The sequence below is a fragment of the Oryctolagus cuniculus genome, chromosome 6 (genome assembly GCF_051225735.1).
Source record: "Oryctolagus cuniculus isolate XC-2025 breed Fujian yellow rabbit chromosome 6, ASM5122573v1, whole genome shotgun sequence".
NCBI lineage: Eukaryota > Metazoa > Chordata > Mammalia > Lagomorpha > Leporidae > Oryctolagus > Oryctolagus cuniculus.
The window spans coordinates 130,072,471-130,097,171 of NC_142872.1; the positions used below are offsets into that span (position 1 = coordinate 130,072,471).

Sequence of the window (24,701 nt, forward strand, 5' to 3'; positions counted from 1 at the left end):
CCCTACATCAGAATACGTGACTTTGAGTCCCAGCTGTACTCCAGTTTCTAGGCAACGCACACCAAGGAAGGCAGCAGGTGACAGCACAAGTAGTTTGGTCTCTGCCACCCTCTAGAGAGACCAAGGTTGAATTCCTGGCTTTTGATTTTGGTCTATTTCATTTCTGGGTGTTATAGGCATTTGGGGAGTGAACCAGTGGATGGCATATTTCTATTTGTCTGTCTCTCTGCCTTTCAAGTTTATTTATCGATTTATTAATAAATTAAAATGAATTAGAGTAGTGTGGGTACTTCACCAAGGGATTTAAAGAGGCCAATTTCATAAAAACATCAGTAGCCACTACACAAATGCAAAATAAAGCTACAATGATATACCACTGCACAACAATTAGAGTGGCTAAATTTAAAGACTTACAATACCAAGTGTTGGCAAAGATATGGAGTAACAAGAATTCTTACACTGCTGGAGAGGATATAAATGCTATGATCACTTTAGAAAGCTTTTGCTGTTTCTTAGAAGTTGAATATTTACCTGCCATAAGATCCAGTCATTCCACTTGCAAATATTTTTTCCAAAATGAATGAAAGCATTTGTCAAAGTCATAATCAAATGTTCATAGCAGCTTTATTTTTAATAGCCCCAAAACATGAACAACCCAAATGTCAATCAACAAATTTGTGGGTAAGTTGTATATTCATACAATGGAATACTTTTCAGCAGTAAGTAAAAAACTATCAAAATAAACAACAAAATAGGTGAATATCAAAATCATTACGGACATACTGTTTGGTTCCATCTATAAAATTCTTGGAAGTGCAAACTAATCTACAGTGACAGAAAGCAGAGCAGTGGTGGCTGGGGAGGGGCTAGCAGGGGAGGGCAGGAGAGGATCACAGATCTGCATCGGGAGCTTCAAGGGTGTTGAATGTGTCCACTGCCTTCATAATGAGGATGGTTGCACGGTGTACACACACTAACACTTCTAAAATATTGTTGTATGTCAATTATATCTTGACAACATGGTATCTTAAAAAGGCTTGGCTACAAGAAGACATGAAGGAACTTAAATGCATAGGACTGAAAAAGCTGCAGACTATAGCATCCCAATTGTGTGGCATTATGGGGGAAAAAAAGCTGCCAAGACAAGAAAAATATTAGTGGTTGCCAGGGGTTGGAGGAAGGGCAATGAACCAATGATGCACAAAGGATTTTAGGATAGTAGGAGACTACAATGATGCAGGAGACTACAATCTCTGTAGGAGACTACAATGATGCAGAATACATTCACACATTTGTCCAAACCCAACATGTACAACACTAAGAGTGAGCCCTACCATAAGCTTGGTTTATAATAATTTGCCAATGTGGCTCATCAGTTGTCCCAGAGGCACCACTCTGGTAGAGGTTAAGGATAGTGGGGGAGGCCATGTATGTGTGAGGGCAGGGGCTGCCAGGGAAACCTCTGGGTTGTTCATTCAGTTTTATTGCGAAACCCAAAACTAATCTAAAAAAGTCTATTTAAAAAGTGGCTTGTACAATTGGGGTATTTATTGTCTCTTGCAGCAGGAGTCTGGGGGCCGAGAGGCTCAAGAGGGATTCAGTGGCTTAAAGATGCCAGCAGGGGCCAGTGCTGTGGCGTAGTGGGTAAAGTCGTCGCCTGCGAGGCCAGCATCCCATATGGGCGACAGTTCAAATCTCAGCTGTTCCACTTCTGATCCAGCTCTCTGCTGTGGTCTGGGGAATCAGTAGAAGACAGCCCAAGTCCTTGGGCCCCTGCACCCATGTGGGAGACCCAGAAGAAGCTCCTGGCTCCTGGCTTTGGATTAGCCCAGCTCTGGCTGTTGTGGCGATTTGGGGAGTGAACCAGAGGATGGAAGACGTGTCTCTCTCTGCCTCTGCCTCTCTGTAACTTTGTCTTTCAAATAAATAAATAAATAATTTTTTTTTAAAAAAAGATACCAGCAATGCTTTCCATCTTTTAGCTCTGTGTCCCCCTCATGTTACCAAAATGGCTGCAGCTGCTGCAGACACCACACACAGGTAAACCTATGCCTTGTGCAGAACATATTTCCTCCTATGCATGTCTTTTTAAGAGCAGAGGAGGATCTCCCACACGCTCCTCAGAGACTTCCCTTCAGGTTCTATTAGCCATGGCTGAGTCACATATCCTTGCTGTGACCACGGGGATGGAGGGGGCAGAAAGGGGGGTGGGGCCTGCTGGTGAGCACCCACTCGGGCCACACTGGCACTCTCGGGGTACCAGCACCCGCTGGCTCTGCTCACATGCCCTCCCTGGCTGGTGAATTTGCGCTCATCCTGCCAAGGTCTCCTCTGGCTCTCACCTTCTCCCGTTCCGTTCCTGAGATGGTCCAGGGCTCCTCGTGCAATTTCCTCTCCCTGTTTCACTTCATTGTGTCTCTGCCTAGACTTCCTTACACAATTTGAGCTCCTGCAACCATGCCTTTGATCTCAGCCATGTTCGAAGAGTGGACTTGAACAAGAGAAAAAGTGGAATGAGCTAGAAAATGTTCTGAAGAGGACAACAAGGCCAAGACGAGGTAGCAACTTCAGTACAGAAGTGAAAGCAAAACCAGCAGGCCCCATGATTAAACTAGCAGAAGTGGTCAAGACATATCATCGTGAAGAGCTCAGAGGCAGAGACCTGGGGCTGTCATTTTGAAACCAAAAGGACAGAGCATTAGGGCAGAGGTGGCACAACTGGACTCACAGGAAGAAACTCATACATTCTTCATTCAGCATATGAAACTTGTCCAGGAAAGAGGGTAGCAATTTTAAGGGGTTAAATTAGGCACGAGGATAACCCATGTCTGTGCCATGTCACAAAACACCCTCTTTATCTCGCAGTTCTCCTGAGGAGCCCATGGGGCTACAGTGAGCCTCATATTGTCCACACTTCTATGACTCCTCACACCTCAAGTCACCCTGGGAGGCAGAAATCCCTTGGTGGCCAGTGCAGTTCAGGTGAGGCTGCTGACTCTGGGATCATACATTAGTTTCCATGGTGACCGCCAGTTGAGGCAGAGTCCCAGGGTCGCCCCGGGGGAAGTTCAGCCCTGAAGCCAGCTGGCTGGGGGCCTGTTGGAATCAGGGTGGTTCCTGCTTATCGGGCCCCTCTGAACATCGCTGTGCTGAGGCGGTTTATCTGTGAAGCGCAGCTAGATGCTCTGAGAGTCCAGCGCACTGACTGCAGACGCTCAAAGCCATCGATCACGGTTGAGCTGGTCCTGTTAGTCCTGGCTGAGCCCAGCGTCCCCATCCTCCTGGCTTACTCAGAGCATAGGAAGGAAATACCGCAGTAGCAGTTGAACCTCATCTGCCCACGTCCCAGCCCCTCTGCCTTGAGCTTGCCCACTTCCAGGGATCTTTTCTTTGACTGCAAGGCCTGGGAATGCAGGCGACCACAAAGACCACGTCACTGGCTCCACTTCTGGCCTGGGGAGTCCTGGGTTTCTTCTTCCCAGCGCTCTCTTCTGGCAACGGCTTCCAGCAACCTCTGAGTCCTTCCCCTTTCTCAGGGCAGAAGTTCTGTCTCCCCAAGATGCCAGGAACCATCCTTAGGGGCTCCTCCCTCCTGCCTCAAAGAGTGCAAAAATCTCTACTCCTCTTAACTTCATTCTTTTTCGTGAGGCTAAATTTTCTCCAGTCTCCCAGAAACTGAAACCATTGCATCTCTGCCACGGCTGGCCCGTCTCTCTTTCCCATCTCCAGCACTGCTGCATGGCAACCCTCGGGGCTGCTTCTTCCCTCCTGGCCTCGGGTTTGCTCCCCTGCCCCCCACGGAGTGGCTCTTGTCCCCCTTACGTCTGCCCCCACCACTGAAATGGCTGCTCCAAAAACACTGGTGACTTCCACTATCAAAGCCGAGGGCTGTTTCCTGGGCTCCCTCTTCCTGTCCACAAGATCCCACCTGCCGCCCCTTCTCTATGGCCTTCCCTCTCTGGGGGCCACCCACGTTGGTTTGGGATGACCCCCATGAAGTGTGCATGCTGCTGCCTGGCCCCTCTTGCTCCAGTGAAAGTCTCTTCACCTTTGGACCAAGTCGATCTCGTACAAGAAGGGCTGTGGAGGCTGTGGTGGCCTCTCAGCTCTTTCCTCCTGCCTACTGGCCTGGACTATGCAATGCTCAGCCTCCGCAATCGAGAGAATAAAATCCTGAAATCTCTCTCTCTATCCCTATCATCTCTGTCTCTGTATCTATCTCTGTCTCTGTCTCTGTGTGTCTCTCTGTCTCTCTCTATCTCTGTGTTTCTGTCTCTATCTCTGTCTCTCTCTCCACACACACACACACACACACAGGCACACACACACACACACGGTTCTGTTTCTCTGCGGAGTCCTGATGAATACTCGGTCCCACCTGGGAGGCAGCTGCCTGCCCTGCACTCGCTCCCCCGCCGCAGCCCACTGCCGTTCTGGGACGTTGATTTGCTCACAGCATCTCAGCTGCCCTGTTGTCTGCTGCCCCGCACCTCTATCTCCCCAGTGTCAGACATTTGTCGTCTTCACCATGATATTTGATGTGTGTCAAACCTAGAAAATTATTTATTCTATGTTTTCCTGTATAGTAAGTCCATTGGAAATGAAAATATTTGTAAAAAAAATTATCATTAGCAAAAAAGGAAGACCTAGAAGAAGCTCCTGGCTTCAGCCTGGCCCAGCCCTGGCCATGGCGGGCACTTCGGGAGATGGAAGATCTCTCTTTCTCTGTCTCTCCCTCTCTCTCTGTAAGTCTGGCTGCAAATAAATATATCTTTTAAAAAATATTCTTTCCTTGCCCAGGTATGTCCATCCTACACGAATATAGATTGTACCTCCTCAAATACATTGTGAGTTCTCAAGACAAGGAGCTAAATTTACCATGAAGTTTTACACCCACCAGGGCCTAAGCATTCAGTAGTCTCAATAAGTGTCCCTTGAGTTGGGTTGGATGTAATCAATTTGCATTGAACTGAAAGAAAATGAATGATATTTTGAAAATTGCAAGGGAGAAGGGAAAAATGTTTCGACAAGTGTGAGCCTGTTTGTAGAGTTGCAGATATCGGCTTAGGTATGCGAAACAGATGAGAACATTTTGCTTGCTCTGATACTCGAGATCTCTACTAACAGGTGCAGAATAACTGTATAGAGAGATTTTTAGCTCTCCGAAGTCACAGCGCTGGTCCTTGATCTTGCAGACTAAATTTCTCAGAGGGAAAGTCCCAGGCACACGTGAAAGGCGCTTCCCTGCCCTGGGCCTCAGTGCCAGGGCAGGTGGCTTCTCCCTCCAGCTGCCTCTCAGCCTGGTGGGGGCAGGGGGAAGGCTTTTGCTGCCGGGGCAGAGACCGGCATGGGAGAGAGGGTGACAGGAGAAGTGGGAGGGAGACCAGCCCAGTTTTCCTAACTGAGCCCCTTGTGTTTCAAAATACAGTTTCATTAGTTCCTAGGACTGATTTGTGGAACCTCTCCCACGAGGAAAATGCTAGAATGAATGGCCCTTTGGCTCGGTTTTACCTTTCGAAGATATTAAAGGCCTGAGTCATCCTGTGGGGGAAATGAAGAGATTGATTCATGGGGCCGTGACCCTCAGGGCACTTCCAGTTCCCTTTTTTTCTTGCTTTATATCGAGATTCAGTGCTCGGGATGGGCAGCTTTGCACTCAGAGAAGAACTGGAGAGAAACCTGTAAGTAACCTTTCAGAATAGTCTTGTTTCTGGGACTGCTTATTTGGGAAAAACAAAAACAACAGACAAAAAAAACCTTTAGTCAATGGGCATCAACAGTGGAGACTGGAGGGGGCCACAAGCCTGGCTCCCCCCCTGCCGCCTTAGTCTCCGAATGGAAATTTCAGCCTTCACAGCTGCATCTGCACCTTTTGGGGAAGGGGGTCAGAGGCACAGCCCCCATCAGGATCGCGTCTGTGAGTGTGCACCCCAGTCCAGCTGTCGAAGCCTTGACCCCCGGCGGCCAGTCCTCCTGCGGGTGGCCAGAAGCCGGCTGGCTCTGTCCTGCTCAGGGCAAGCAGCCGGGCGAGGCTGTGCTGCCCAAGCACTGCGGTGATGCACAGCACTGGTCCGCAAGTGCGCTTCTGTTTACCCGGTGGCTTCCATCCATCTTTCCTCTCTGGTGTGAAGGTTGCTTCCGCAGAGCGAGGCCTTGTCCCCAGGCAAGGCCGACTGAGACAAAGCAGTGAGCTTTTCATTCCACCTTGCGCGGAGGCCTCGGATCCTGCTCAAGCTATTTTGGCAGTCTGTGAGAACAGTGTGTTCTGAACCAAATTATAAGTTTGCAAGGGCTTAAAAAAAAAGAAAAGAAAAACCGAAAAGGGAAAGAGCCCTCTGTTCTTTTGTCCCATGAACAGGTGCTGGGCTTTGATCTTCTGTCTCAGAACTGACCGTGGCACCCATGCCAAGAGCCGGCTTGCTGCTGTCACTCACCTTGCATTTCAGACACGAGCAGGCTGGCCAGCCCTTGGAGCTGAGGTCCCGAGACAGGAAGGGCCCCCTCCCAGATCCCACGATCTCTTTGGGGTGGAGGCCGGCTAGACCACAGGACTCCCATCTCCGTGTCCCGTGCCTTCTCCTCTTCCATGTGGCCCTTTGAGCAGATGTCTGTGAACACGAGTTTCACACAGAGTCATGAGGGCAGCTGGGCAGGCTGACGGGCTCTGACTGGGTGCTCACAGGGGCTCAGGCAAGCTGGGTGGAAGGGCCCAGCCGGCACAGAGGAGTCATCCCTTTGGGCCTCTCTCCCCTTGAGGTGTCTGCAGACTGCATCTGGGCTGGCTGGGCACGGGCCGTGGGCTCCTGCATGGGAGTGTGGACAGCAGGAGTCAGCCTCATTTAATGCAAACGGCAGGATGTCCAAGGAGGCCCGGGCTCAGCAAGTGGGCAGAGAGGGGAGCACGGGGACAGTCTCCAGGGCCAGGTATCAGCCCCAGTCCTTTCCCCGACTCTGCCCTCCCCTCAGTCCCCACTGACGAGGTTCAGTCCCCTGCACTTGCACCAGCAGAAGGCTGTGGGTGTCTTTTTGCTGCTCTGGAGCCTCGTTGAGAACATGCATCTTCAATATCCCCAACTTAGAAAGCTCCCAGGGTTCACTCATTTGGAGGTTCTCATTAGTATTTCATGGCTCCGTTTGCTGTAGCTGCTGACTGAGGCTTGCATCTGAAGCAGGCAAGCATTTGTCTATGCCTTGAGAGTACTCTGCGATCGAAGGACAGTGCTCTGTCCCCTCCACTCCCCCTAAAGTGGGCCGGTAGGGCTGGGATAGGGCTCGGAGCCCTGTGCCCTCCATGCCCGGGCCCTTGCTGCTGCCACTGACATTCAATTCTCCCCAAGGAAAACAGCAACTGGGTGTGCGCTTGGCAGCAGTGTTTGCTAGCTGGCATGTGTGGTGGATGTGCACTGCACAAGTCTGGCTGCTTGTTTCCCATGGCAACAGCTCAGCCTGCATACAGGCAGGTGAGTGTGGGCCCAGGTTGGATACACAGACTGACTGGCTCCGCGTGGCCCCTCAGCACCAAGCCTGTTCCTTACCTTACTCCCTCCCACTAAGCCAGGCAGAGTGCTTTACCTCTGTGATGTGACCCTACAGCGACACTGCACTAGAGATCCAGCCACAGCCTCCTTGCCTGGGATGGGGGGCAAACTGTAGGTTGGGATAAAAGCCAGAACCTGGTCATTACTCTTGGGTTGTCACTATTGGTAAAATTAAGAAAAAGAGACTTTATCCTGGGGAGACAAGGATGTTGAGTTCAGCAGTAAACATTGATAATGGAGGCAAAATCGAGAGAAATTTCAGCTTAAATGCATCAGGCAGCCTCTTAGTAGCTATGGAAGAAATGAAGGAGAGAGGGAGGCAGTGACTTCATCCAGGAAGCACAAGAGAGAGGAATTAAAAAAAGACTTTGAGGTCTTTAGGCCAGCATAAATATTCTCAAGGCACAGAGAAAAACCTCCATGTGGGAGACTGGAAGCTTACTTTTTTTTTGCTTTATTTTCATTCTTTTTCTAAAATCTTTTAAGGTGAACAAGTTTCTTGTATTTCATGGGTACAGATTCAGGAACATAGTGAGACTTTCCTCCCCTCCCTCCCTCCCACCCACGCTCCTACCCCTCCTCCTCCTCCCTCTCTTATTCCCTCTCAATTTTTACAATGATCTACTTTCGGTTTACTTTATACTCATAAGATGAACCCTACACTAAGTAAGAGTTCAACAAATAGTAAGAAGAAAACCCCTGTTCCTCAACAGTAGGAACTGTAAGCAGGGCTGTCAACAGTCATTGAATCTCAAAATGTCACTTTCACTCCAATACAGTACATTTTTTGGAAGTTGACTTGCAGTATGGTGATAAAATGGGAGGTGGGGGTGGGGAGGAGGAACCTCAGGGGAGTGGTTCCAGAAGTCCAAGGTGAGGAGAAGGCGAAGTGGAGAGATGGAAAGAAAGCAAAGTGAGCATCACCCAGGGGGTCAAGGGCTGCAAACTGACAGGAGCAAAATCAGCTGTCAGGAAGCTTAAGAATGATTTGAGTCAACATTTTTTAAAACCAGATGTCACCTAAGAAATCCATAGTTTTCTAACTTCTCTGAAAAGAAAAAAAAAAAAAAAAAAAACACAGAAAATCTGCCAGAACTGGGTCTATATAGGGTCTTAAAAGCTTGCAGGGCTGCGGGCTGCTGTCCCTGCCACTTTGGTAGGCATGGGATCTCCAGCCTCCAGAAAGCCCCTGCCCATTGCTTCAAGCTCCATGCCCCCAAGGAGTGTCTGGGTCTCTTCATTTCCGTGTTCCTGTGTGGTGCTTCTCTGAGCCCTGAAGGCTGAGTAATGCCCCTGTGTCCCTGCTGAGCTGGTGCAGGAAGCGCCCCCAACCCTGACCCTCCAGCTCAACAGAGAAAGTGGGACCAACACTGAATGCCCTCCCTTCCCCTGTCCCAGGGAGGCACAGCTCAGCAGGGAGGGAGAGTTTTTCAGACTGGCCCTCAGACCACAGCACCTGAGTCCAGGAGGCCCTGATTGAATGAGGAGCCTATCTCTGGCTGTGGGGGTCTCAAAGTAAAACAGGGGGGCATCAGCGTTCACCTGGGGAAGAGAGATCTGCTGTCAGATGTAGAAGTTTGTGGATGTGGTTGACAATCCACGGGCAGTTCACACGACGCCGTTGAATCTGCATTTCAGGATGCATGGGTGACTGGCATGGAGGGACTAGGTCTCAACCAGACTTAGAAGCTCTCTTTGCAGACCGTGTTGGAGAGGGGCTAAGGAGCAGTTGCATGATCTAGCACCTACCCCTAGGCCTCCCGTCAACTCAGGCATTCCGTCTTTGTCTGAAGATCAAGGAATGCAAGTTCTCCATTTTATGGGGCCAAGAAGAAACCAAAACAAGAGAAATGAGTTGCATTTACTGGGTATCTTATTTCCAGGGGTCTCAGGGTGCTCGCTAAGGTTCTCCTCGTTAAACTTCACTGGGAAGGAGCAGGAAGGTCTTGAATGATTCAAGTGGGGAATGATTGAGTAACAATGTTCAAGTGAGGGGCAGAGGATGGGGACGAAATCCAGGTTACTGGCGACAGGGATGGAAAGGCCTCCCAGAACACTGGCCTCCGGGGCCCCAAAGCGCTGCCCTGTGGCTTGAGCTATAACATGGGGGGGGGGGTGTTTTCTTTCCTCTCACTGCAGAAAGTTTGGGTATCTTTTGGTGACGTTGTTTGCAGCATGAAAGCAAGGAGGATAGGATTAGAGCTTCTGCTTGTTAAGAAAACATGTGCCTCTTACAGGACAAAATTGCAACCATCTATCTTATTTAATTGTTATTAGACTTTATTGCAGAATGCTAAAACTTTAATGTGTCCATAAGTCTGTTCCCTACTTTCAAAGAAATGTCTGTACTAGGAACACATTGTACAAGAATGAAGGCAAGAGCAGGGAAAAATGAATCCAGAATATACATTATTAATATTTGGAGAGGTAAGCAAAATGGTGCTTCATAAGGGAAATTAGGGAAAAAGTGAAGCAGCTGGGATTTCTGACTTGCTTCAGAGAGGAATCAGCTGATTTGAGATGTGTGATGCTGACAGGGACAGCTCTGCCATGCAGGGGAAAGAAGTGAGCCAACACTGGAAGGGGGCTTCTGATACTGGATCAGTCACTGGCAAAAAGCGTCATGTGTTTCCTGCAGAGACAAACACAGGAAGCTGAGTGCCCCAGCCCACAGCCGGAGTCTTGGAATGAGGACATGGTGCAGGACAGAGAGCATACCCAGGAGTCAGGGACGCTGGCTTGCAATTCGCTGTGTCACCACTGTCTGGGCCGTTGCCGATATGTTTCAGGAGCTGCTCCGTTTCCATTGTGTAAAATGCAAACAACAGCCCCTCTCCAAGGGCTGGGGTGCAGGCTGCAGAGACATGCTTTATAAAAAGCATCTACAATGTAATGAGAAATTAATAACTACGAGGGTATCAGTAAGCCAGACATTGGTTTGGGGTCAATTCTGAAGTCAAGATACAGAAAGTGAGAGGGGACTTGTCTGGGAGGAGAGGCAGCAGCCACTCCTGGCCGCCAAGTCCTCCTCCCCGTGCTGTGGAGCAAGTGTGTGATGGGTGGGCAACTCTGGGGATCCAGGAGCACAGGGCACCTCAGCAAAGCTGTCCCCCTCTTCCCTGTGAGCACCACCAACCTTCAGTTCAAAAGGAAGCATCTTGCAGGAAAAAAGAGCTATGGCGTTTGCTGTCCCCATTCCAATTCCCTTTCCTCCTGATGGAGTTCAGAGTTCTTGCAGGCATGGTCCTGGATCTCAGCAAGGCCAGCACCCTACTCCACCCCCTCATTCTCCCTAGATCTCTTTGCTGTTCAGAGTGCTTCCATTCAGATCCCATGACAGCACCTGCCAGCCTCCTGTATTCTTGCAGGAGAAATATACACACATTCACGCCTAACCTGCCTATTTCGCCTGCCTTATTTCTGCCCCTCATTAGCCTCATTCAGCCTTGACGCAGACAGAGACTCATTTCTTCACCTCTGGCTGCTCCGTTCCTGCCCTCTCACATGGTGAGCTGGTTCTCACAGCGTTAAGCTGCTCCTTAAATCCCGCCCGGTCAGATCGGACGTGAGAAGGGATTTCTTTGAGAGTGTTTAAAAATTGATTGATGTCCTCATTAAAATCCCATACATATGATTCAATGTTTGCTAGAAAGTTTCATGTCATTCGAGAGAGAACAATCTCATTAATTTAGTTTCATTCCAAAGGAACCCCAGTCTCTCTGAGTGCATCACAGGCCCAAATCTGCACACTGGCAGGGGGGCAGCAGCCCCATGGCACCTGCATTTTAATATTCCAGATTTGGGAAAAAGAAAATATGAATAACTCCGTGACAAAATGCTTCTTATTTTGCTTGTAAGAGTCTCAGATCTCAGGAGGGGACTGGACTCAGAGGACAGGGGCAGGGGAGGGAGGTAGCCATGGTTACTGAACGGAGATAAAACAGACTGCACCCAACCCCATGTTTAAGTTTGGATGCCCTTGGCATGCTTTCTGGTCCGTAGAATTAGAGCACAAGGAAACAGATGACTATTGAAGAGAAAGCTTACATAACACAGTTTATTGAAATTTCAGTCCATCCATTAGCTTAAGGTTCATCCCATGATACAGTATCATTGCCTATATCAATTAATAATTGCAGCTTAACAGACCAGTGCAGAATTTAATGGCTTAAAATAAATTGGTATTTATTATTATTCATATGACTGTGATCAACTGGCTAGGGACTGGCGGTCTTAGGACGGCCTCTTTCCACGTCCAGCATTCGGCTGGTTATCATCTGAGTCGATGGAACTGAAGTGCTGCTCATCTTTCAAGTGTCCAGCCTGGCACAATAGACTGAATATTGGTTCTCCAAAGATGTTTGTGTCCCAGCTCCCAGAGCCCGAGAGTGTGTTACCGTACACAGTGGATTGTTACCTGCTGAGTGGATTAAGGGTCTCCGGATGGAGGATTTTCCTTGAGTATCTTGGTGGGCCCAATGCCATAACAAATGTCCTTGTAAGAGGAAGTTCAGCATCACAGAGAGACTGAAGGATGGAAACAGAGGTCAGAGGTCACCGACTTTGAGATGGAGGAAGAAGGGTCCACAGCCAGAGAATGTAGGCAGAGGGTAGAAAAAGCTTCCTCCAGAGGATCTCAGCGCTGGACTCACGTCAGGTTTCCACTCCCATAGAGCTGTAAGAGAACAGATGCGCATTTCCTTAAAACACTAAGTGATCATTTTTTATGGCGGCAGTAGGAGATTAATGCAGCCACACATGTTACCTGGCAATGCTTGGGTCCCAAGGGAGCACATGAGAGTGAGTGATGTACTCAGGAGGAGACATGGCTGCTTGTGCCATGTCCAATTGGCCCAAAAGGCCACAGGACCAGCCCAGATTGAAGACATAGACAACCAGATCCAGCCCTTGGTGGGAGGAGCTGTGACGTCACATTGCAAGGGGTTGGACCCAGAGAGGCTTAAAGAACGATACTTTTACCAATTGGTCTCCCACCGTGCCCTTTACAAACATCAGAGGACATTCAAAGGCGACTTCTGACCTTGGTTTCCTTTTCGTTCCCAGGGTCACAGGAAACATGGGTGTCTGGACTTCAGGCACTGAGATCTTTCTAAGTCTTTGGAGGACTTATGTGTCTCCAAGAAGCCCTGGATGGATGGACTTTCTCCAGCATTTGGGAGTTTGCTCTTTCGTGGCTCTCATTTCTGTGGGCCTCCTCTCCGTGGCCTTCTACTGGCTTCTCTCGTCGGTCACAGTATTCGCCCCATGCTGGATTCTCACAAGCATTCTGCTGTGCAGCTCCAAGCATGCACGGTGCTTCGTGCTTCTTGCCTTTCTCTCTTGTGGTCTGCGGGAAGGCAGAAATGCTCTGATTGCGGCTGGCACGGGGATAGTGATCTTTGGACACGTGCAAAATATTTTTCACAACTTTAAAGGTCTCCTAGATAGTATGTCTTGCAACTTGAGGGCAAAGAGCTTTTCCATACATTTCCCACTTCTGGAAAAATATATCGAAGCCATTCAGTGGATTTATAGCCAAGCGGCTTCACTAACTCTATTTGGTGACCTTGTTTCTTGGAACCAGACACTGGCAGTCTCTCTTTATGGCACCAAGCATGCCCTGGAGGCCCAGCTAAATGACACCAAAGGGCAAGTGCTGAGCGTCTGGTGCCAGGTGATGACCATGACAGAGACGTTGTCCTCCCTGGGTCAGAAGCTTCTTTGCTTTGCAGGGCTCTTGCTGCTCCTGCTCAGTACTGGCCTCTTTATGAGACGATTTTTGGGCCCCTGTGGTTGTAAATTTGAGAACATCTATATCACCAGGCAATTCATTCGGTTTGATGAGAAGGAGAGACATGAACAGAGGCCCTGTGTCCTCCCGCTGAGTAAGAAAGAGAGGAAGAAGTATGTTGTCGTCCCGTCTTTCTGGCTGACTCATAAAGAAAGGAAAAACCTGGGGCTGTTTCTCCTCCCTGTTCTCACCCATCTTTCCATCTGGGTGCTGTTTGCAGCCACCGATTATCTGCTGTATCGACTGCTCTCCTCAGTGAGCAAACAGTTCCAAAGCTTGCCGGGGCTCCAGGTTCACCTGAGGCTGCACAGAGAGGTAGGCCCCACTGCTGCCTTCTCGGTCTCTTTGTTGTGTAGGGAAACCTCTCTTGACTTTGCTCTCAAGGATATGTGTGATTGTGCTAGGGCTCACTGGGACAATGTCTCAGCCCCAAGGTCTTTGATTTCTTTGCACTCATAGAGATCCTTTTTGCAAATGAAGTAACATTTTTCAGATTCCAGAGACTAGGACCTTTTATTGGGGGGGGGGGGAGGGTTCAGTTTTTAGCCTCTTACTGTTAGCAAACACTGATAAGTGGGGATTGATGTCTCTGATGTTGGCCATGAACTTGATTCTCCACCAGGAACATCTGGCATGAACCTAAGAGACCAGGAGTTAGGGCTTGACTTCCCGTCACTCTCAGGATCAGGTCAGTAGACTCGGAGCAGCTTCCTGGGGTGAACACTACTTTTCTGTGTATCCTGAGTCATTCCAGAGGCGGGCGGTCTCCAGATGCGTCAGTGCAACCAAGGTTTTGTTGTAAATGAGAGCGTTGGTAGTCAGTGCTCTATGTGATTGCACAGCAGATGTCCAGAGCCCACTCTCTGGGAAACTCTGACTTGGGTGCTAGGAAGCAAGGACTTCCTGAGCCACTGCACCTTACCATGGCCACACAAGAGCTTCTCTGCTGAAGAAACACAAGCAAACAAGCCCAATACGTGCTCCCCAGAAGCCCCAGGGATTCCAATTTAATTGGATCGTGGTGAGAGCTTTTAAAATATTCTAACGGGCATTCAAAATTGAGAACCAGTATTCTGAACTGATCACCAAAAAAACAGAGCCAGAAGGGCAGCCTCTAATTGCCATGGGATCTGTGAAAACTGGTGATCAGCCAAAGGAGTGTATTTGAGCCTATGCCACCTGTGGCTCCAGGAGCCTGGCTTTCTCTCCTCTCCTCTTCATCTCCGGCCTCTTGGCAGATGCATGCCAACAGAGAGCACTGTGGATTTGTACATCCCATCTTTTTCCTTTTCCATTTTCCCTCCAGAAGACTGATAATGTGGATTTTAGAGGGTGTGGATGCCATCAGACACTTGCCTTCTTTTTTCTTTTTTTTTTTTTAAGATTTGTTTTATTTATTTGAAAGTCAGAGCTACACAGAGAGACAAGGAGAGGCAGAGAGAGAGAGAGAGAGAGGTCTTCCATCTGCTGGTTCACTCCCAAATTGGCCGCAACGGCCAGAGCTGCGCCGTTCCAAAGCCAGGAGCCAGGAGCTTACTCCAGGTCACCCACGTGGGTGCAGGGGCCCAAGGACTTGGGCCATCATCTTCTGCTTTCCTAGGTTATCAGCAGGGAGCTGGATGGGAAGAGGAGCAGCCGGGACTAGAACCAGTTCCCACATGGGATGCTGGCACTGCAGACAGCAGCTCTACCCACTACACCACAGTGCCAGTTCCTTGCGATATTTTTTCTTAAAATGAGAAATGATGAAGCTGAACTGAGTGAAACATGCAGGTGTGTGCATGCAGATGTGTGTGTGTGTGCGTGCATATGTGTGTGATGCCTTCTGGGATTAAGCACACTAGCCCAGGCTGGTGTCTGACTTGCTTTCCTCATTATCAAGTCCCCATAGGTTGTAACTAGCTGGGGAAAGTTTTCAGGGACAATGATAGTCACACTGCCTGCACCCCCTCTTTAGACAGCCAGTCTCCATCTCTCTCTCTCTCTCTCTCTCTCTCTCTCTCTCTCCTCTCTCTGCTTCCATCCCTCCTGCTGCATCCACACTTTTCCTTCTCTTTCCTTTAGGCTCAGCAGATGCGGTCCCCTGGCTCCTGCCCTCCTAATCCTGGGCTGCTTTTCAGAGTTGATTACTCTGAGCTCTCTGCTTCCCTAAAGAATTCAGTTAATTACAAGGCCCCCTGTCGATGTGGATGTTTGGAGCAGGGCAGATAATGGAAGTAGTTTCAAATGAAAGACTAAGAAGAATTTCAAACTTGCTTGATCTTTGGGGGTGGCCAGTAACAAGGTCTCTCTGCCCTGGCCCCATTCTCCTCCCACCTTCTGCTTTCTTGTCTTCCCCTCTCAATTCTCGCACGCCCTCCTTCCCACTCTGCTCTGTGCTCATCTAGTTCTCTCAGTCAACGGCAGTGCCAGATATGTCAATTCTCACTGCTTTGGACATGGAGGAGAAGAGTAGGTTCTGCCTCCCCCAGCCCCCCGAAAAGCACAGAAGCTTTTCCGTGACAATGGCCTAACCCATTCATCACTGGGCTTTGCTGGTCGACTGTGACGGCCCTCACAGAGGGGCTCACATCCCAGAGGGGAGGCTCCACATACACACAAAGCAGCAGCAGGGCAGGGCGGTGGGCACTGGAACAGATGCGCATGCGAGACTGCTGGGAGCGCCGCTCTAATGCTCCTGCTGTGCTGGGAGACTGCGCCGCCAGCAGCCCGCTTCTGCATGACTGGCAATGCCCTGCCCTTATCCCAGGATGCCCTTGGAGGCTCCTGGTCTTCTCTGTTGCTGCAGATTTGTGAAGAAGTCAAGCCAGAAGATAAACACCAGTTCAAAGTTTTGCCAATATTTCTCTCTCACTTTCAAATGATTTTAAATAAATGTTTGAAATAAAGAAGAGAGCAAATGGTCCAAGTTAAGCTGGCTGCCTGGGTGGGCACTGTAAGTAAAAATAGCCATAGTTTCTACTTATTGAACACTTACTATGTGCATGGCCTTTGGCTGCATTAACTTGGCAGGGCCATCGGAGAACAGAGTCTGCCCTCCATCCTTTACTTGGTACCATCCCACCAAATTGTTGACTTAAGGGAAGTAAACATTCTAAATCACCAGGGGACCACATAGGCATTTTGAAAGAGCTAATCCGTCTTCCACATTGCCCTCAACCAACCTCGTACAAAGCTGTTGACTCAATCTTTAGGAAGCTTTGACTCCCAATTGCAAAGTCCCCAGTTAAACTCTCAGACTAAATAACTTCTTCCCAGTCCGAACACCCGCTGCTTTCTTATTGCAGGATTTCTCATCACTGACTCAATCGATGTGTTTTGTTTCTTCAATAGTATTAAAAAGACTGCATGCCTTTGCTCTGGGGACTGGGATCTCTCTATTTAAATTGCAGGCTGGCTGTCTGTTTAATAAGAGACAAGGAGAGGCAACCCAAACGTTTGTGGTTGCTCAAGCATGGTACCGGGGAAATTGCAGATCTCCTCTGACGTTCGTGTTGAGAGCCCAGGCTCAGTGTTTCCAGATGATTCTTCCCAAGTACAAAGGCAGACCCAAGGTCCCCCTGTTCCCTGGGTGTGGTTGGATTGCCTGTGAGCAGTCATTTTACGTCTTCTGGGTCTCAAGACTCTATACAGCTAGGGTAGACAATAACTTACCAGGCACTCCAGTCTGTAAGGTTAATGCTCCATCCCCAAGGTGCTTAATTTACACTGGGAGTAGTTTATTCATGGGCAGGATCTGGTCCATTAATTCCTGTTTTACCAAATTAGAAAACAAATCCACAGAGAGGAGATTAAATGACTTTCCTAGGTCAGGAAAGAGAAAGCGCTGAATCAGCATGCACGTCTCTTGCGGGTGGCTTGGCTGGGTGGCTCAATGTCACCTTCTGCCCTCTGTGTCAGTTGCTGAGGGCAGCCCGTTTCTTCTCTTGTGTACCTAGCGTACCTCTCACGTGCATCCACAAGGAGTGAGAAAAGCTCTCTGTGCAAACAGGACTTGAGAGTCTCCTGCAGCCCAGAGGCCAGCATACCACCCTGGAGAGGAACATCAAATGGTGCACAGGGATGACCCCTCCCCAACTCCAGGAGGTTGATGCAGAGGCTGACGTCCTGCAGCCTGGTGCTGCGCTCAGGGCTGTCTGTCCTGAATGGGAGCACGTGCCTGGGTCTTCAGGGCTGTGTTCCAGGACAGTCTCCTCCTTCCCAGCAGAGATGAATTCCTCCATCTTTCAGCAGTACCACCTGCCCTAAGCGTAGAGAAACGGATTCCATGAAAATAGCTTGTTTGGTCAAATTTGCTCAGCTAAAGTTAAACATCTTTGTGTGCTTTCTCTCAGAGACTTTAGTCTGTGGGCATTGTGGCTCTCCGAAGAAAAGACAACCCTATTCACCGCCTTCTTCCAAGGAAATTCATACATTACAAGCCCACTTTGGAAAACACCACGATAGTTACAACTAAGACTCATTGCTTTTCCTTTGCTATAATCACAACACACAAAATATGTGCTGGTTCCTTTAGACAAAGCTCCCTGTATATTTGAAGGTGGATGCTCTGTGTTGTGGGGAGATATTGAGAAAGGCAGGAGTTGAACACAAAAGTGTCCTGCATTTTGATTATTTTATTCTTTCATTTTAGAAGCAAGGAACTCGATACATCGTCCACAGCTCTTCCTTCAATATAACTGTGTTTGAGCCCAGATGTGTCCCTAAACCAACGCTCCTTCTGTCTAAGACGTGGGCTACTCTCGGTGTGATCCTTGCGGCATTACTGCTTCTTGGACTGTTATCCTCCATCCTAATACAGCTTAAAATCCTGGTGTCCACATCCTTCTACCCCAGCGTGGAGAGGGAGCGCATCCAATACTTACACGCGAAGCTACTTAGGAAAAGATCAAAGAGACCACTGGGAGAAGTCAAAAGGAAACTGAGTCTGTACCTTACAAAGGTAAGGACAAGGTGGGAGTGTAACCTCTAATGAAAGAACTGTTGGGCTTGAAGGGCAGGTGGAAGGGGGTTGTAATGCATTCTCCAACCTCACATCAAGGTTTGTATTCCAGCAGGTAGAAAATGAACAGGTGTTGGTGGTTAGGCTCTTACATTTGTGATTTGAATGCTGATCCAGAGGATTTTACAAGATATTCTCCAACATAACTGTGTTCCATCAGATTGGAGAGAGACGTTAGAAAGCTCTTCTGTATTGGTTATTACCAGACAATGCTCCATAAGGCTTACTTTCCCAGGTCAAGAGTAAAGAAAAGAACAGAGGGAAATATATATATACCTACGAAATTTCATGGAATTTGCTCATTCTGCAGAGACATACTGATCTCATATACATTTAAAATGAACACACATTAAAATTTTATTTAGCTTATTTGTTAAGGAGGGAACAGTAATAAATTACACTCAATTCAAGAAAAAATTCAAAGTAAATGTACATATACAGTGCTACCAAAAATGCAATTGCTTAAAAGATGCAGAGCTGACTTCTTCCACCAGGGTGGATGGGAGAGATCAGTTGTACTCCACAGGGTCAAGTTCATTTGCATGCCAATAATCATTTGCCTCAGTAGTTACAGTTGTCTGCAACATGTAGAATCGGAGAACATCTTTTAGGGGATGAAAGACTAAGACATACCTAGAAAACATGCTTTTCCACCTATTTCAAAAGTCTTGCAATTTTTCCTCACACCAGTAGCTCCTCCTCCCCATGAAAAATTTAGGTGAAAAGTCATTTGAAGTGAATTCAATGCTCACTCATCTACTTCCCAGGTTCATTTCTGGTTTCCAGTCCTGAAAATGATTAGGAAGAGACAAGAGGTCGTGGCAAGTGAAGACAATCCATGAGTGACTTTAAGCTCTCCAGCCCCACGTTTCAGGGATTCTCCACTGGTCTCCTGGTGGTGGTCACCATCTCTGCCCAGCTCTAGAGAAGGGTACCGCAGGCCCTCGGCGTGAGTTCGTGTTTGCTCTGCCACCTTACACCTCCTGGGTTTTCCTTCCAACTACTTTGGATCATAAAGCCAGAGGGCTACCTGGTAAAGGCTTGTGTGCTCTGGCCTGTGCTGCAGTGGGGCTGGACTATGACTGGACCCCTTGGGGATGAATCCAACATAGAGTAATGGTCAAGAAAAAAAAATAGAAATAAAATTGAAATCCCTACGAGTCTCACCAGCAAACGCCAAGAACAGAAACATCCGAGGTTCAAGTCTTCTGTCCCCAGCCGTTCCCCAGCTCATCACGGCCCCTCTTCCCCTGCCCCTCCCTTGTCCAGAATCTCTTCCAGCAACTCCTGCTTTCTTCTCACCACCTCCTTGCCCAATGCTCTCCTTGCCTGGGTCTCTGTTTTTTCCCTTTAGCCCAACACTTATGTCGGGTTGCCTAGGATCACAGATGAAGTCTTGAAATGCTTATGACAACGCACACCTGGGGCCCCTTTTCACCTTTAACTACACTCAAAATACATAGGAGGGAGGAAAACCTCTTCAGATCTTGATTCTATTATCTTTAAAATCTCAGAATGAGGAACATAAAATCAGATTAAAACAATTATTTATTAACTTATTTGAAAGTCAGACACACACACACACACACACCAGGACATATATATATATATATACACACACATATATATATACATATACATATACATATATATATGTATGTATGTATATATCTCCACTGATTTCACTCCCCAAATGCCTGCAACATCCTGGGCTAGCCCAGGCCAAAGTCAGAAGCCAGGAACTCCATCCAGGTCCCAGACATGGATAGTAGGGACCCAGGCATTTGAGCAGTCATCTGCTGCCTTCCCAAGTACATTAACAAGAAGCTGGATGGAACGTGAAGTAGCCAGGACTTGAACCAGCAGTTTGATATGGGATGCAGACATCCCAGGCAGTTGCTTAACAACACCACAATGCCTGGCCTTATTTTTAAACTTTTTTTTCCATATTTATTTGTATTTATTAGAAAGGCAGAGTTACAGAGAGAGAGGGGGAGAGACAGAGAGAGAGAGAGAGAGAGAGAGAAAGTTTCCATTCCCTGGTTCACTCCCCAAATAGCAGGGCTGTGCAACACAGGGCTGTGCCAGGTCAAAATCAGGAACCAGGAGCTTCATCCAGGTCTCCCATGTGGTCGCAGGAGTCCAAGGATTTGGGCCATCTTCTGCTGCCTCCCCAGACACATTGGCAAGGAGTAGCATCAGAACTGGAGCAGCCGGGTCTCCTATTGGCACCCATATGGGACAGTGGTGTTGCAGGTGGTGGCTTAACCCACTATACCTCAGTGCTGGCCTCCTATTTTTTAACTTCTAATTTTGAATGTTGAAAAAAAATTTTAACTTTTATTTAATAAATATAAATTTCCAAAGTACAGCTTTTGGATTACAGTGGCTTTTTCCCCCCCATAACTTCCCTCCCACTCACACCCCTCCCATCTCCCGCTCCCTCTCCCATCCCATTCACATCAAGATTCATTTTCAATTATCTTCATATACAGAAGATCAATTTAGCATATATTAAGTAAAGATTTCAATAGTTTGCACCTACACAGAAACACAAAGTGTAAAGTACTGTTTGAGTACTAGTTATAGCATTAATTCACATTGTACAACACATTAAGGACAGAGATCCTCCATGAGGGGTAAGTGCACAGTGACTCCTGTTGTTGATTTAACAATTGACACTCTTGTTTATGTCATCAGTAATCACCCTAGGCTTTTGTCATGAGTTGCCAAGGCTATGGAAGCCTTTTGAGTTCGCCAACTCCGATCTTATTTAGACAAGGTCATAGTCAAAGTGGAAATTTTTAACCTTAGAAATAAATTGCAAAAAGAGAGGAGTTCTCTTTACCCTTCATCGCATTATCCCCAAATGTTAACATCATAAATAACCATAAAATAATTAGAAAATAATATTTTTAAAAATTCTTTTAAAAATTTTTTGAGAGCGAGAGAGAGCACAAATACATGTGGGAGCATGCTCTCTTCTACTGGTTTGCCCCTCAAATGACCATAATGACTCTGACTGGGCTGAGGTCAAATCCAGGAGCCAAGAATACATTCCATGTCTCCCACATACGTGGCAAGGACCTAACCATTTCAGCCATCACCTGCTGTCTCTCAGGGTGTGCAAGAGCAGGAATCTTGAATCAGAAATGGAACCAGGACTTGAACCCAGATACTCTGATATGGGATGTAGGTGTCCCAACATGTGACTTAACCACTAAACCAAACACCCATGTGCAGAAAATAACACTTACAAATGAATAATTTCTAGAGTTTATTCAGTGTCTGCTGAATGACCCATTCATAGTCCTTACCTGGTCCTTGACTCAAGCCAGCACCCAATATTGCACTTTGTTGTCATGTTTCCTTAGTCTGGGCTTCCCAGCGACAGTTCCTCAGACTCACTTTTACTTTCATGACCTTGACAGTGCCAGGCAACTGGCGAAGTATTTTGCAGAATGTCCTTCAGTTTGAGTTTGATGTTTCCTCTCAGTTGAACCCAGGTGGCACTTGTGGAGTGAGAACTGTGTGGGGCGGGGCTATGCCCTCCTCACGCATCACAGCAGGAGGCACGTGGTGCCCACCAGACTCGTTGATGGTACAGTGACTTTGATCGCTGGGTTAAAGTAGGTGCCAGATTCTTCACTGTAAAGTTACTATTTTTCCCTTTGTAATTAATAAGTACCTTGTGGGAGATACTTGGAGATCGTGCAAACATCCTGCCTCTAAGCATACTCTTACCCTCTAATTTTAACATCAGTGGATGCAAAAATTGTTACTGTGTTTGGACAAATAGTTATTTTCTATTTTCCTAAATTCTTGTACATGTCCCAGTTGGAATTCCACTACAAGGAACAGCTATTCTCCAGAGGAATTTGTTCTTTCTTTCTTTTTTCTTTCTTTCTTTCTTTCTTTCTTTTGCTTTCTCTCTCTCTCTCTTTCTGTTGAAGAAAGAACTTTGGTTTAGGCACCAGGGTAGGCATTTGGCACACACTACCTCATTTATGCTCCACTGAACTTGAGAGGTAGTTATGATTACTATTATTTCTAATATTTATTAAATTATTTATAATAGATTTCTAATATTACTAATATTTTCATACTATATATCAGGTAACGTCAGGGAAGTAAGGAAAGTATCCCTGGAGATAAATGGCAGGAGGAAGACTGGGATTTGTGCAGACTTCAAGTGACTCTGAATGACTTCATTTGTAGAAGATTTAAAACTAATTTTTAAAATTTATTTGAAAGGCAGAGAGACAGACAAAGAGATCTCTCATTTGATGGTTCACTCCCGTAGATGATTGCAAATAACCGGGGCTGGGCCAGGCCAAAGCCAGGAGCCAGAAACTTACTCCAGGTCCCTCACACAGGTGGCAGGGACCCCAGTGCTTGTGCCTTCGCCCACTGCCTCTGCCTGAGCAGGATGCTAGAACCGGCAGCAGAGCCAGGACTGGAGCCCAGGCGCTCCAGAGGGGGTTTGGGCACCCCAGTGGCATCTTAACTGCTAAGCCAGACGCCCTGCACTGTTGAAGTTTTGGCAGGTTCTTCCATCGCTGTCTCCTAATGCTGCCTGGGGAAGCGGTAGAGTCACCTCAGCACATTTATGACGTAAGCGACCTCCACACTCAGAGGGAACTCAAAATACAGCCAGCGCTTCCTAGGTCTTGGAGCCTGAGGGACGCTCGGTCAGTACTTGTTGGTGCTTTCAAAGAAAGGGACAGGGCACAGCCAGAGGCTCCCTGCCACCTGCCTGGGGCAGTTTCTGACCACACCACCCACCGACTGCTCTGCCCTGATGCAGTGTCTGCCTCCCGATGTCCTCCTAACTCTTGCGCAACTCTGCAAGGCAGCGATGTCAGATAAGTGGGCCAAAAAGATGATCATTGTGTATCGACGCCTGGCTTGTTGACTCCTTTACTACAATTTGAGATCCATTAACTCAAAACCCTGCCCGCAAACAAAACACCAAAATGAATGTGTACTCATTCGATTACTTTAAACATAGTACAAACAAGCAGTATTTTAGCCATCTAGAGCCTCCTGCTTTTGCATATCCCTCAAAACCTCCCTCACATCTGCTAGCAATAGACCAGATAGAGCCTTGTGGTTGGAAGACCTCACCCAGCGCAGCCCCTCCGGGCTCTCGGCCGCATGCACTCCCAGCCTGACTGCCTTCATCTCAGCACCCAGTGATCCCAAGCTCCTCCCCCAACAGAATCCCCTGGGCCTCCCCTTCTGGATGGTGCCTCCTAGTTGCCCGTGGGTGGTCTCCTGCAGTGGGACTTCCCCTCTCCTGCACTCCTTGTTGAAGAGCTGCCTAATAAAGTTGTTTCCTCACTGCCTCTCGTGGTCATGTCTTTTCCTATGTTTTGTAGATACGAGAAAGAGGTAGGGCTGGGAGATACACATCCCCAAGGATAAGTGTCGTTAGCAGGTGTCAGGTCTTGACGGCAGATCAGTGAGCCCACGGCAGCTGAAGATGAGGTCAACCCGGCCACAAACCATAATTTCCTTGGCAGGAGCCTGGTGGTGGTGGTGGGGTGTCTAAGAACTGCTGGTGCCCGGTTTGGGCTGGGGCCCAGGCTCTGGCATGGTTAAGGTGCATTGGTGGTTTAATGAGTAGCTAGGCTGGAGAAGCATTGGATTGGATCAGTCTGGTGTGTTGATTGTCCGGTTGTTTGTTTTACTATACTTAAGGCTGAATACTAGGCTCACAGACCTTGATCCTCCAGGATCAAGGGCCTGGCTCTGGTGAGGACCTCACAGTAGACAGGATTACAACACGAGCCTGCACGAGAGGCAAGAGCACACTGGATTAGGGGATGGCCGGGCTTGCTCCTGTATCACAAGCCTGAGAACTGCGTCCACCCCTTCCCAGTGTGACCTAAAGCCCTGCCACCCGGCCCCCATCCGCACACCGCCACACTGAGGACCAGGCTTCCAACACGTGGACCACTGGGGGACAAACTCAGGCCACAGCCAAACCCCAGCATCCAGCTTCAGAGAGAATTGGATGCCTCTGTGTTCTAAATTCTATTTGTTAACTCACCTACTTATTTACTTGATAATATCACCTGCATCTCCACAAACATTGGACAGAGCCACCCAGAAAGCACCAGTGGTGCCCAGAAGCCCACCTTTGTCCCTTCTTTGAGCACTTCCAAGGTGGTCGGGGGTCAAGCAGATGTTACACAAGCAATGAAAATATGTAGGAACTTCAGGTGAGTGCCATGGGTGGAGCAGGCCGTGCCTTTAGGGGGCCATGGCTGGGTTCCGTGCCTCACTTGTTACAATGCCCAGTTTACCTCTCTTCTCTGTAAGAATAGGGCTAGAAGGGGTGGTAAAGGTGTCTTAATTTCCTTTC

The 24,701-nt window shown here is 48.1% G+C and overlaps 1 protein-coding gene across 2 annotated transcripts; it reads left to right on the forward strand.

Annotated features, from left to right (window-relative positions):
* The first annotated feature begins 5,537 nt into the window (after positions 1–5,537).
* On the forward strand, positions 5,538–23,679 carry DCSTAMP (dendrocyte expressed seven transmembrane protein). Of its 2 annotated transcripts, none has more exons than XM_089335571.1 (3): positions 5,538–5,681; positions 17,963–18,271; positions 19,099–23,679. In XM_089335571.1, the coding sequence occupies exons 1-3, from the start codon at positions 5,553–5,555 to the stop codon at positions 19,171–19,173; spliced, it is 513 nt and encodes a 170-aa protein (XP_089191697.1). In that variant the 5' UTR covers positions 5,538–5,552; the 3' UTR covers positions 19,174–23,679. The 2 variants fall into 2 exon arrangements, with proteins under 2 accessions (XP_089191697.1, XP_017196964.4); XM_017341475.4 differs by lacking the exon at positions 5,538–5,681 and adding an exon at positions 12,603–13,644 and having other exon boundaries at positions 19,099–20,700.
* The last annotated feature ends 1,022 nt before the right edge of the window (positions 23,680–24,701 follow it).